Source organism: Hyposmocoma kahamanoa, unplaced genomic scaffold (assembly GCF_003589595.1).
Source record: "Hyposmocoma kahamanoa isolate Upper Pololo Valley unplaced genomic scaffold, ASM358959v1 244, whole genome shotgun sequence".
Classification (NCBI taxonomy): Eukaryota; Metazoa; Arthropoda; class Insecta; order Lepidoptera; family Cosmopterigidae; genus Hyposmocoma; species Hyposmocoma kahamanoa.
In genome coordinates this window covers 205,639-217,677 of record NW_020653761.1, presented here as the reverse complement: position 1 = coordinate 217,677, position 12,039 = coordinate 205,639, and the positions used below count along the sequence as shown (strand labels likewise).

The 12,039-nt window shown below is 38.1% G+C and overlaps 1 protein-coding gene across 3 annotated transcripts in view; it reads right to left on the bottom strand.

The window, feature by feature from the left end:
* LOC113228846 (myotubularin-related protein 13) overlaps positions 1-12,039 on the bottom strand; it is a 106,477-nt gene that overhangs the window by 24,013 nt on the left and 70,425 nt on the right. For all 3 annotated transcript variants that reach the window (XM_026462261.1, XM_026462262.1, XM_026462263.1), the window contains 6 exons: positions 10,927-11,035; positions 10,571-10,707; positions 9,590-9,701; positions 9,260-9,444; positions 1,379-1,514; positions 30-151 (listed from right to left, as the gene is read on the bottom strand). In XM_026462261.1, coding sequence (XP_026318046.1) covers positions 30-151; positions 1,379-1,514; positions 9,260-9,444; positions 9,590-9,701; positions 10,571-10,707; positions 10,927-11,035 — 801 coding nt within the window. The remainder of the gene's footprint in view (positions 1-29; positions 152-1,378; positions 1,515-9,259; positions 9,445-9,589; positions 9,702-10,570; positions 10,708-10,926; positions 11,036-12,039) is intronic.

Sequence of the window (12,039 nt, the reverse complement as noted above, 5' to 3'; positions counted from 1 at the left end):
TATTAAACTAAACCGCAAAAAATATTCACCTTGGACTAGGTACTCTCGGGTGATGCGCAGGACTGGGCAGGTACAAAGCCTTAATATCTCTCTGAACGTCCTGATAGAACGCTGCCTCCCAAAACTGCTGGCTCGTCCAAACCTGATGCTCCTAAAGCAACAAGTTTCAGATTTAACAATGGCACTTCAAGTATGACTACAATAAAAAAAAAATCATATGTACCTACATCATGACTTATCCTAAGTACTTTTTTTCTGTACTGAGGACAAACTGTCAACGCCCAAAGTACATTAAAATGCACTAAATATAATTTCTTACATGCGTCAGGCACAAGAAAGTATGCCTTTTGTTTTGTATGATAAACACAATTTTTTATAGTAGGTATCGAATTCGTAGGTTTTTGTGATTGTTACACATAGGAATTGAAACTATTTTTCCATATTTGAATCGCTTTTTTTTTTTTTTTTTTTAAATAAACTTACGTTTCGGCCCCTTTACAGGTCTCATGACATCTGTAAAGGGCCCGATACTTTGGTTTGTTTGAAAAAACAATATACGCGATTTAAACCTGGAAAAATGCATAGTAGGTATTTTAAAATTATCGTGTTATAATTTGTAAATTATCATTTTAGTAGCAGTAGAGCTCCTTGTGAAAGAGTTCGTCTAGGGAAGTACTGCCACTGTACCTATTTCTACTGCCAAGCAGTAACAGTCACATTACTGTGTTCCGGTTGCAAAGGGAAAGGGTGCTGGTGAAATTACAGGCACAGGAGACTTGTCAACTTATGTCTGACGTTGACGGGCGCAGTGGCATTGCCTTTAAGATCTTTGCGATTTAAAGCTCTGAGTGGCACTGCAACTGTTATGGATAGGCGTGTCGCTTACCACCAGGTGCACGACTTGGTCGTCCCGTCGCTTAGTATTATAAGAAACAAATAAAAAAGATATATAGCGCTAAATTTGAATGCGATATTTTCATTGTAATGTACAATAGGCGTTTACGTCATAGGAAGAAGTCTGGGTCTGCATCACTTCACATTTTATTTACAATTTGATGTACACAAGGCCTCAGCAAGTTAATTGTGATAATTGTACGTGGCGGCCACGTAAAATATTTGTATACGCTATGTTATACCTTGTGACAGGGCATTGTATAAATATGACTTTAATGAGGCTATTATGTATGAGATCGCTATTAAAAATTCCTCTGCTATCTGCGACGCAGTTTCTACTGTAGGTAACTGCTTTAATAGTAGACGTGATAGCATCTAGAGGCGAATAAATGTAAGCCCACGTTTAAATCCTCAAATGATAACAATGTACATTGATAATTGGCAAGGGTTCATAGCTAAATTGTCATCCTTAACGTAGCCATACCTGTATACACATGTACGCGTACTGTATGACACCGGTGCACAGTTTTCGACAGTAGGCAGTGGCGAGGGGTAACATGGCCGCCGCTATCGAATGCTCGTCTATTGCCGTGGCCGACTGCAATGCGCAGTTCATTAATCTGGAACAAATTTATCATTTTATAATAATAATAATAATAATATATACTTTTAAATAATATATGTTTTTCTATATTGAAATAACAACAATTTAGCCTTAAATATAATGTAAAGTTACACATGTAGATGTAAAAAGGTGAGTCTCAGCGTGAGCTGTTATTCAGAATTTACCTTTTTGATGATGCTCGCTATATTAATAGTATGCGTCCCGAGTAGCTCCAACAAAATTATCACTACAATATACACAACTTAAACTTACAACTATGACTATCATGATGGTACCAGAGTCACAAGAAATATTCAATAATATTCTAAATATTCTTATTTGTCGTTCAGATAGGGATGAACAGCACACATATAAATAAAAATAAAGAAGAGTAAAATATTATAAAAAATATATAAAATAAATCTATGATTAAAATAATAAGAAGATATAAAAACTGTATAAATTCGTTGGTCGATGAAGCAAATCCAATTACTATCCGATTGTTGCTTTGAAAGTAACCAAAGCTTACGAATCATTCAAAAGAGTCGTTAGTCTTGGAAGTGGTCATAACTGCAAAGAAGGATATCGTATCTTGTACAGTAATGTAGATATCAAGCAGGCCATAATGCCGGACAAGGCAAAATCTATGTAATAGATCACCAAGCACCCCACGAAGATGATAATGAAATTGTTCGAGAATACATTTGTAGATTAACAAACCAATGTATGTATAGTATAAGTGTGGGCGTGTGGGCGTCTGTGTGTGTGCACGGGAGTGTACGTGTACTTAAAATTCTGACTGAAATGCCAAATATAAGGGATTTTCAGTTCTAAAATGCTGAACGGGTTTTGAAATACAAGGTTTGAAACTTTAGTCTGAAATTCAGACTTATTTGTTTTCGCTTCGTTACAACATAGATATATGTTAAAAAGACTATTGCAATAACAAATTAAACACATTTTATTGCAATTCTATGTAAAATCAATTTTCCCATTGTTAGATTGTTTAAATAAAGAGGAAGCGAAGAATAATTGTAACAATCACCTCATTAACTGTCGTTTTATTATATAGCATGCAACAATACATATTATTACATCAATTCATAGTGCACGTTACCTATGGTGCTATTTTCTAACTAATCACATCACGATTTTGGTCCAACTAACATGGTTTCAATAAAAGAGATTTAAAGATAAAATGTTATGGGCTTTTATCACGTCACGGTATACTCTCTTATATATCAGAAACTCCTGCAACATTATATTAAATTTCTGTACGAGAGAACGATTCGTACAATGTATAGCGCATTTTTGTTTTGTTTACTGATCAACACCCTTTTGATTATAGTATCGGGACAAGGGGATATAGTAAGTTATAAACAATACACTCACTGTTATTACGAGTAATGAAAAACTGTGGTAGCCTTATATTTTTTTATTTAATGTATTTTAAGTACTACAAATTATAGGCTATATTGTACCCGTTAATAAACAAAATCTTGTGTTTTTTAGGGTCCAGGGGTATGGAATGTGAAGAGCGTAACAAAGTGCCCTGACAACGCGGTGTTTCCGTTCCAATTCGACGTTCAAAAGCAAAAGGTAAATCGCACCTGTGACGGTTTCAACATCGACATGCTTATAGATGAGGATATCGACGATACGTTCGCTGTAAGTACCACATGTTGTATCAACACGGCGTATTTTATACGCGACGACGAAGCGCAGATAACGCACGTAAACGCGATGCAAAGACGATGCAGTCGCAGCGAGTACACCTTTGCACAGGTTCACAAATTCAGTGGCGCCGTAAATGCGCTGCCGTATCTGCGCGTATACGCGCCGCAGAGGGGCTTCGAACGCGCTTCTCGCGCGCGTTTGTATCGCCTTTTACGCGCTTTCGAATCGATACAAACGCAATAATCACCTGTTGAAGTTTAGAGTTGCGCCGTACAGGCGGCGCCGTAAACGTGCGACATCGGCGCGAATAAAATACGCCATGTGCATAGACTCTAAGACAACTTGATACAAGTTTTTTTTTATTTTCTTATTTGTTATTTTTTTTAAATTTTCTTGATGTTGGAAATCCTGGAAATTGACAATATCTATTTAAAATTAATAATTAATTTTCATACATTGACTTACAAATAAATGGACGACGGGTCTAATACAAAAACCACGAAAAAAATGTCCCAAGTCAACCTATTTAAACGTAGTGACATGTAAAGGAATATGAAAAAGCTAAAACGTTGAATTTAAATTGTAATGTCATCGCAGTACTGTCTAATTTTGCTTACTTCGCTGTCAGTCGAACAAACGAAGACTAAATTTTAACGCCCTATAAGTTCGGACACTTTTTAGCCCGGACCCGACGTCCATATAATTTAAGTCAACGTTTTCACATAGTCAATTTTTTTCATACATTTGTGAAGATTTGTGTTACTAGGTTCATACGTCTAAGGGAAAAGTTAATGGTGACGTCATATTACCTAAAAGAACGCACGCTCTCTGCGCCAGTATTCGTGATATGACTAAAAATATCACTCAACTTGGCATTCTTTATTTATCATTATTGGAATAAAAAAATAAACTTAAAAAGAACGCACGCTCTCTGCGCCAGTATTCGTGATATGACTAAAAATATCACTCAACTTGGCATTCTTTATTCATCATTATTGGAATAAAAAAATAAACTTAAAAAGAACGCACGCTCCCTGCGCCAGTGTTCGTGATATGACTAAAAATATCACTCAACTTGGCATTCTTTATTCATCATTATTGGAATAAAAAAATAAACTTAATATAAAATTTAACACTGAACAAAATACAGTTAAAATTATTAGGTTATTTTTAGGGCTCGATATAAATATGTGGGGTGATACTTGGGGTAATGCGAGTGTGACTGAATCGATTTCGAGATTGTAAGTTGGACATCTTTTAAGTGGTCCAACTTTAATTAATTATAATTAAGTTTAAGATTAAGTTTAACCACTCTTCAAGAAAAGGGGGGATATTTTATTACACTGTAAATTTTAATGTGAATAAGACACCGAACTTTTCATCGGTTAAAATAATCAGGTGACAATTTTTGCGCCGTTATACCATCTACTATGGTTATACGATTCTAATACTATACAAATACTAAGTTATTTTTAAACCATCTTCCAGATTAATAATGTAATTTAATTCTAAAAAGTTATCGATATATTTGAGGAATATTCGAAATAAATCCAGAAGTATCAGTAGGTGTTTCAGACCACCCTTCTAATGGAAAGGATGTTGTTGAAACGATTAAAGAATTCTTAGTTCGTTAGTATTGCGCTGTTCCGGAATTCCAAAGAACTTATTTAATAATTTTCATACAGTGTCGCATAGAAGTGTGCAAGCACGTGGATGGAGGTTGCAAACCATACCAGGTGATCGTAGATGAGAGCGTTCCGCGGCTCATCAAGAAATACGCTGAAGGTAATTTCAAAAATGCACTCGCGTTGGCTGGCATGGAAAACTGTGATTTTCCTATTGCCAAGGTAAGTTTATAAGATTTATATGTATAACGAACTTCCACGTACAGAAATTAACGTAACATAATTAGCAAATGCAAGAAGATGAATAAAACTACAGTCGTGCACAAAACTTCAGCAAGTAGAGAGAGGGGAAAAACAATAATAAAGTGCTACCCAACAACATTAATTAAATACCTGGTCTCATACCAGTGAATTCCCGTACTATGAGAATTAAGTGTCACCATCCAAAACACCCAGATAATTAAGAAAAGTTTCGAACCCGGAACCTACTCATCCAGCGTCTACAGCGCTAATCACTAGGCCACTAAAATTATCAATGAACAAATATAAACAAAAAGGTCAAAGCGACGTTTAGCCATTAAGCGCCAAACTGGGTCTACGAATATAAATATATATAATATATACTATTTATGTTGTCGTTTCATTTATGCGTAAATTACAAACGCTGTTTTTTCCATTGGTACTTCCACGGAAGAAAAATCAATGGAAGTGCCTTAAGCCTCGATTACTAACAGAACCGCTGTCGCCAAAACTCACACAATTTGAAACACTATGAAATCTTGATAATGATTGGTCATAGTTTCTAATTTAAAAAGAAATAACATATTTTGTACTGTTAATATAATTTAAACTTTACCCTGATGGTAAGGTATATCGTTGAAAGTTTCAATACTTATTCTTGCAATTTACGACGTTTTCATTTTACATTGAAGTTTCAATCAATGTGCTATATATCTAGCGGTCAATAAGTGAACTTAGTTTAATTTTAGTAAGTTTACTTAGTTCTCCAAAATAGAAGCGACCATTTTTTAACCGATCATTTTTGCACTCCATAGTAACAAAATAAGGTATTTTTTTAGGATTTTCGAGGTTTTGCGCGAGATTGGCACGGCTATTACGCACAAAGCAAAAATGGCGGATTGAGCTCAAACATGTGGAATTTCTTTAGCACACGTAATCTAAGTACTTCTACTGTATTTATTGTTCTGTGGGTATATCGCAGTTCGGTTAAATGAAGCAATCTGTTTTCTTTGAACGAATGCAATATTAATGGCGCAACTGGGTTGACAGGTCGCCTCTAGTTTGCCCACCGATAACGGCATCCTACCCAGTAACATCATGACATTCAATAAAATAAATGTAGCAATATTTTGTACTGTCAATATTAATATAATTAATGGTTTTAGCAAGATTTAAACAAAGCGCCCGGTTAAAGCCCATGCATTAGCTTGACCATCTCTGGCTGCGTAAGATTACGATCATACTCAATGACAAAAATGTCAGTTACGACAGTTGGAGTGAAGAGGGGCGATATAATGCGACCGCCCAGTTACCACTCTTTCACGTACATTAATGGCGAATCTGAAGTATATTTACTGGACAACAACATTTAAATTCCTCGGAATAATACAACCGTGCGGTCGCCGTGTAGACAAAGACAAGCAAGCCTCGCCCGCGTGACCGGGACGCTCTTTTGAGTTAAAACGTAAATGCTAAGTAAATAAAGCATACTTTGCCATGACAGTGACTGCGGCCACGCGGACTCCGCGCGGCGTGAACGCGATGAAATTCGTGTCGAATAAGTGCGCTCTAAATGTTTAATTGACGTTTGTGCAATTGTTAATTGATATCAATAATTCAACAGGGCCAGTACGAGATAAAGAAATTCATATTCAATTTTTGTGAGTTACCGCCCAAGGCCGTATACGGTTTGTTTGACGCTGTGGCGTACTTGATAAAGGATTCTGTGGAGGTCGCTTGCATCATCGCCACTGTGGAGTTTATTGACGACAACAAGTGCAGCGAATCTGCGGAGTCGGAGGAGGAATGAATAAATTAAGTTGTTTGGTATAATATATAATTGTTTCATTAATGTTTATTTTTGTTCATTTCTAGATCTGTTTCGATTGAGAACGTTTCAGTGGTCGTGACACAGTCATGATGTTTGACAAATCGTAAATACCGTCGTACCAATCATAATCGCCATTTCATGTGTAATTTGCTTATATAAGATATAAAGCTTATTTGACTTCGACTTCGATTGACAGTGGTCGTACACGACATGACGTTTGATAGTGGTTCGCAAACACCGTTATGTCGTTTTACGGTGGTCGTAAACACCATTATACAGTTTGACAGTAGTCGCAAACGTCATGACCTTTAACAGTGGTCCAAAAACCGTCATGTGGTTTGTCAGTAGACGTAAATATCATCATGCCGTTTGACAGTGGTCGTAAGGACCATCATGCCGTACGAGTGATAGTTTTCTTAGTGATGTAAAGTATTGAAATTGCAAATTTACACAAAATCATGTTTTTCACAAACACTCATTATTCAGCATGTCAGTCCCATTAGAAAACAAAATATACAACAAAAACGTTTAATGGTATCAAGAGATAAACGCAAATATTACCTAACCAAAGATGTATCATAATATAATACTACTTAACTAAATATCACAAGCGCATCTACAGTCACAAATATCACAACCAAAAAATATACCCGACACGTGTTTCACCTCACTACGTTCTCAGAAGTTGTTGATTGTTCGACATTCGGCCGAAGAATGAACTCGTTCTTTTTTACGAAGGATATTTTGCAGCTGGCCTCTGATGGCCTTGACTGCGCCACTGGACAAAACGGCCAGCTCTTAACCCATTTCGAAATTTAAGTAGCGACCTTGAAGGCACCCATGTGGGCAAGGAGCTAATGACGGCGTTTAGAACGGTTGACCATTTATACCTACTGTTACCATCGTTTGACAGTAATACATAAAATGGATAGCATGGGTATCCGCAAAGTAACGCCTGAATCTGTTAATTAGCCGTTAAAGCAACAGGACTAAAAAAAAATGAAAGTAAATAAATGTCCAAGAGAGATGGAGACTACATTTCTTGTTCACGTGTTTGTTGTCACGGAAAAAAAACACTGAAAGAAATGCCTTGAGACTCGATTACTATCAGAACCGATGTCGCCAAAACTCACATATTCATAATTGAAAACACTATGAAATCTTGATAGTGGTTGGTTGTAGTTTAAAAAGAAATAACAAATTCTGGACTATCAGGGCGCATGTATTCGACACGAATGTCATCGCGCTACCCCGCGCAGTCGCCGCGCGGTCGCCAGGCGGAGCCCGCGTTGCCGCCGCGCAGCGACCGCGTGCGTCCAACTGTCCTAGGAAAATACGCTCTATTTATTAAGCTTTTACGTTTTAACTTAAATGAGCGTCCCGGGCATGCGGGCGAATCTGGTTTGAATTTAGTCTACGCGGCGGGCCGCACGGTTGTATTATTCAGAGGAATTAAAATGTTGTTGCCTAGTAAAATTCAGATTCGCCATTAATGTACATGAAGACGTGGAAACTGGGCGGTCGTCGCGCGGCGGCCGCGCGCAAAACTTTCTCCTCGTGTAACTGGGCGCTTAACATAATTTAAACTTTGTCATGTTGGCATATCGTTGAAAGTTCAATACATCAATATGTATTATGGCAAGTTACGTTTTGATTTTATATTGCAATTTTAATCAATGTGCTGATCTAGCGGTTAATAGTTAAATAACTAAGCCACGGAATGAACCAGCGGACCTCACGAATTTTTCTATGTGCTTGTTGTCGGATCTTTGTATTTGGTTTTCAACTTTTTAGCCGTAGCGCAATTTATGAGTAATCTACGAAAGTATTTCGTCTCCCAGTTAGGTAACTTTACAGCTACCGGCCCTGGCTAGAGATGTCGCTTTTATCTGTAATTAAATTTGAATTGAATTGATATTCAATTAATTTTTGTGAAATTATTCTACTAGCTTGTTATAATTATTAATACAAAGATCGAACACAGGAAACATTAATTCGATCTGGCCGGATTCGAACCTGGCTTAGTTGCTACAGTGTCTGGTACGGTTTACTAGAAGACGTCGGCTCGAATCCGGCCAAAACCATTAAGTTTTATTACCCTTTTGCAATAGAAATAATAAGTCGTTCCAAGAGATAACATTCATCGGTGCAAATAATATTTTTTCAACAATAACTGAAGCTGGGTCTACTCTCGATCTTCGAAACAATTACTGCCAAATAAATATTTGATCAAATGAAAAGACGCGTGATGCGAATGAAGCTTCATACTTGATACTTGTCTTTTAATTTTGTCGAATGTTACTTATTTGACAGTAATTGTTTCGGACGGATGTCGGACGAAGATCGAGAGTGGACCCCCTGAAGCAAGCATACTTGAAGAATACAGACCTGGTGACGAGCTCGAACTGGTGGTGCTGCAGCAGGTGCTTGTTGTTGGGCAGGCGCGCAGCTAGGTCGCGCACTAGCGCTGCGCGCGCAGCCGGCGCCCGCAGCGCGCGCAGCACGGCGGGGAACGACTTGCGCGCATCCGCGTAGCGGCACTCGAAGATGGCCGCCACGCACGCGCGAAGCACCTGCCCGGCAATTTCGATGCAACAATAATAACAATCGATGAACGTTGTGATGATGAAACATAGCATTTATATTATCTTTAACCCACATTGTGATCCACCGGACCAAATGATAATACAGTGCTTTGTACGTTTTCATGAAAATTACCTCTAATCGTCTAGCCGAGTTGGTAAGCAATAAGGGTCCAAATTCAGTGGCACCGGTGGGTGGTGCAGCTGGCGGTACTATCCGAGGTTGTGGCGGCCGCAACGCTGACAATCTGTAAAGAAATTCAAACATTAAAATTGAATGCATAACTTCGTGATTACAAGACCCCTGTATCGGCAGTAAACTAGACTCATTGTCTGCCAAAACAAAATTTCTCTTGGTCGCAACATAGAACATTTATATTTTCGTGCAAATACTCTATGAAAATGAAACTTTTTTTTCGGATCTAAATCTTGTACGTTTGTTCTTTCAAACAAACCAACATTTCAGACGCTTTACAGGTCCCATGACTGACTCGCAGTCAAAAGATAGTTCCATTTCCTATATCCTATCCTATGGAGACCATTCCTTTCTTGTAGGTCTGGCGTACCTGGGCAAGAATCCGCGAGTATGTAACGCCAATTGGCAAAATTCTCTTACCACGATGGCAAACACTATAGTGTATGCCATCAATATGATAAGATGAAGATTTCCACATACTTTTTTTTCATATAGCCCCGCACTAGGGAAACCCTGTGTCGCGGATGCCATGGGAAGACACATAGACAACCACAAATTACACCCAAACTCATGAGGGAAATAAATCTAGGCCATACAAATATTTCTCCCGGCCCGGAAATCGGACCTGAGACCTCTGCGTGGCAGTCCGGCATGGTAACCATGGCGTGACTGTGGCGCGGCAGCCGCGCATCTGTGGCGCTTCAATAATTTTTAGTTCACTTTTTGTGACTGTAAAAGTGGCGCACGCGTGTCAAGATAGTAGCGCTGCTACTGCGCTTCTAAAAATTGTATGAAAATTAGTAGCGGCGCAGGTAGAAGCCTACAAGCGTCTTTAATTTGGAGGCGCCCTTATAGCAACTAAAGTTCTCTTGTTATGAATATATCAACTGCCTTTCCGCTTTGGTATGATTTCACACTTACTTTGGGTTATTGGCATTCCGTGCTGTGACTTCTTCAATAACCTCTCTGACTCGCGTAGCGTCTAATAAAGGCAGCGGCGGTTGGTGTATCCGCTGCGACGCACCTTCTGGCGGCCGTAATATTCTCTGTTGATACGCCTGTAATAGTGAGAATGAAATAATCAAAATGTACGTTTTTGTTGCGGCGTTGCAATTTATTCTATTTTATTCTTAAAAGTATTTATATTATTCGCTAAATGCAAAAAAGTATCCTGCTAACATAATCGCAATTATGTGGTACTGAACGCTTTTTGAAGAAAGTAAAAATGGAGACATGTGAACTTTTTCTTACGGAAAATATATCAAATCAATACTCACTTGTGGATTAGGATTTTCATTAAGATGTAACTGCATAGCCAAGTCTTGTATGTGTTGTAACTGTAGGTCTGGGTTTAAAGCTTCTATTCTTAACTGTTCTGGTAAGTTTCTGGAAATAGAAAAATACATATTACACTTTAGTTGGACACGTTATTCAACAATGCTACTTAAATAAAAACTTGAAAAATCTCCGGTACAAAATAGGAATTCATTAAACTAACAACTTGTCTAGAGTATATTACTACCATAGTAGAATAAGAACAAGTATGGTAACTCCATATTAAACGTCGCAGCGCGGCTTGTATGTGTGTGCACACATACCAGCCCACCGCGCGCTTTGTACGGACACACAGTTGCATAATCTAAGGGTGCTCTAGCGTTGCACACCACTGGTCGTCTTAACCACAAACATATATATAAATAGACGCCGCAACTGTACCTACTTCTGCAGCGCATAGGTCCCGGGTTCCGATTCCCGGGCCGGGAGAAATATTTGTATGGCCTACATTGGTTTCTCTCGTGAGTTTGTAATTTGTGGTTGTCTATGTGTGTGTCCATGGTATCCACAATACAGGATTTCCCTAACGCGTAGCTATTTAAAAAAATGTGATAATAAGTGTAAAGTAATATCACAGCGTGGTCGGGTATTTAATACCTATTGGTACACCAGATGTCGCAACGAGTACCTATTTTTGTCACTGATTCGTTTCACATTGACAAGGTGCAATTTATCAAAGCTGCTCTAATTTCTAGTGATAACAAACAAATTTAACTAAATAAATAAATAACGCACACACTCGGGAAACCCTGTAACTAGATGGCGATTATTGCACAGATTTTTATGAATAGTGCCGGTTATACTTTTCGACCCCTCCTACGTAAAGTATCGTATGTCTAAATTGCCAAGTTTACGGAGGAGCCTTTTAAAGTTCTGATTTCACTGAAATGACCATAACACGTGACTTTAGCATTTCACAATTTTATTCGGCAAAACTCGTTACTCACATAGAGTGTTATAAAATCCTAGATATCAGTTAGATGATCTATGATGATCTTATTAGATGATCACTGTATGTGAGTAACGAGCTTCGCCGAATAATGCTAAGAAATGCT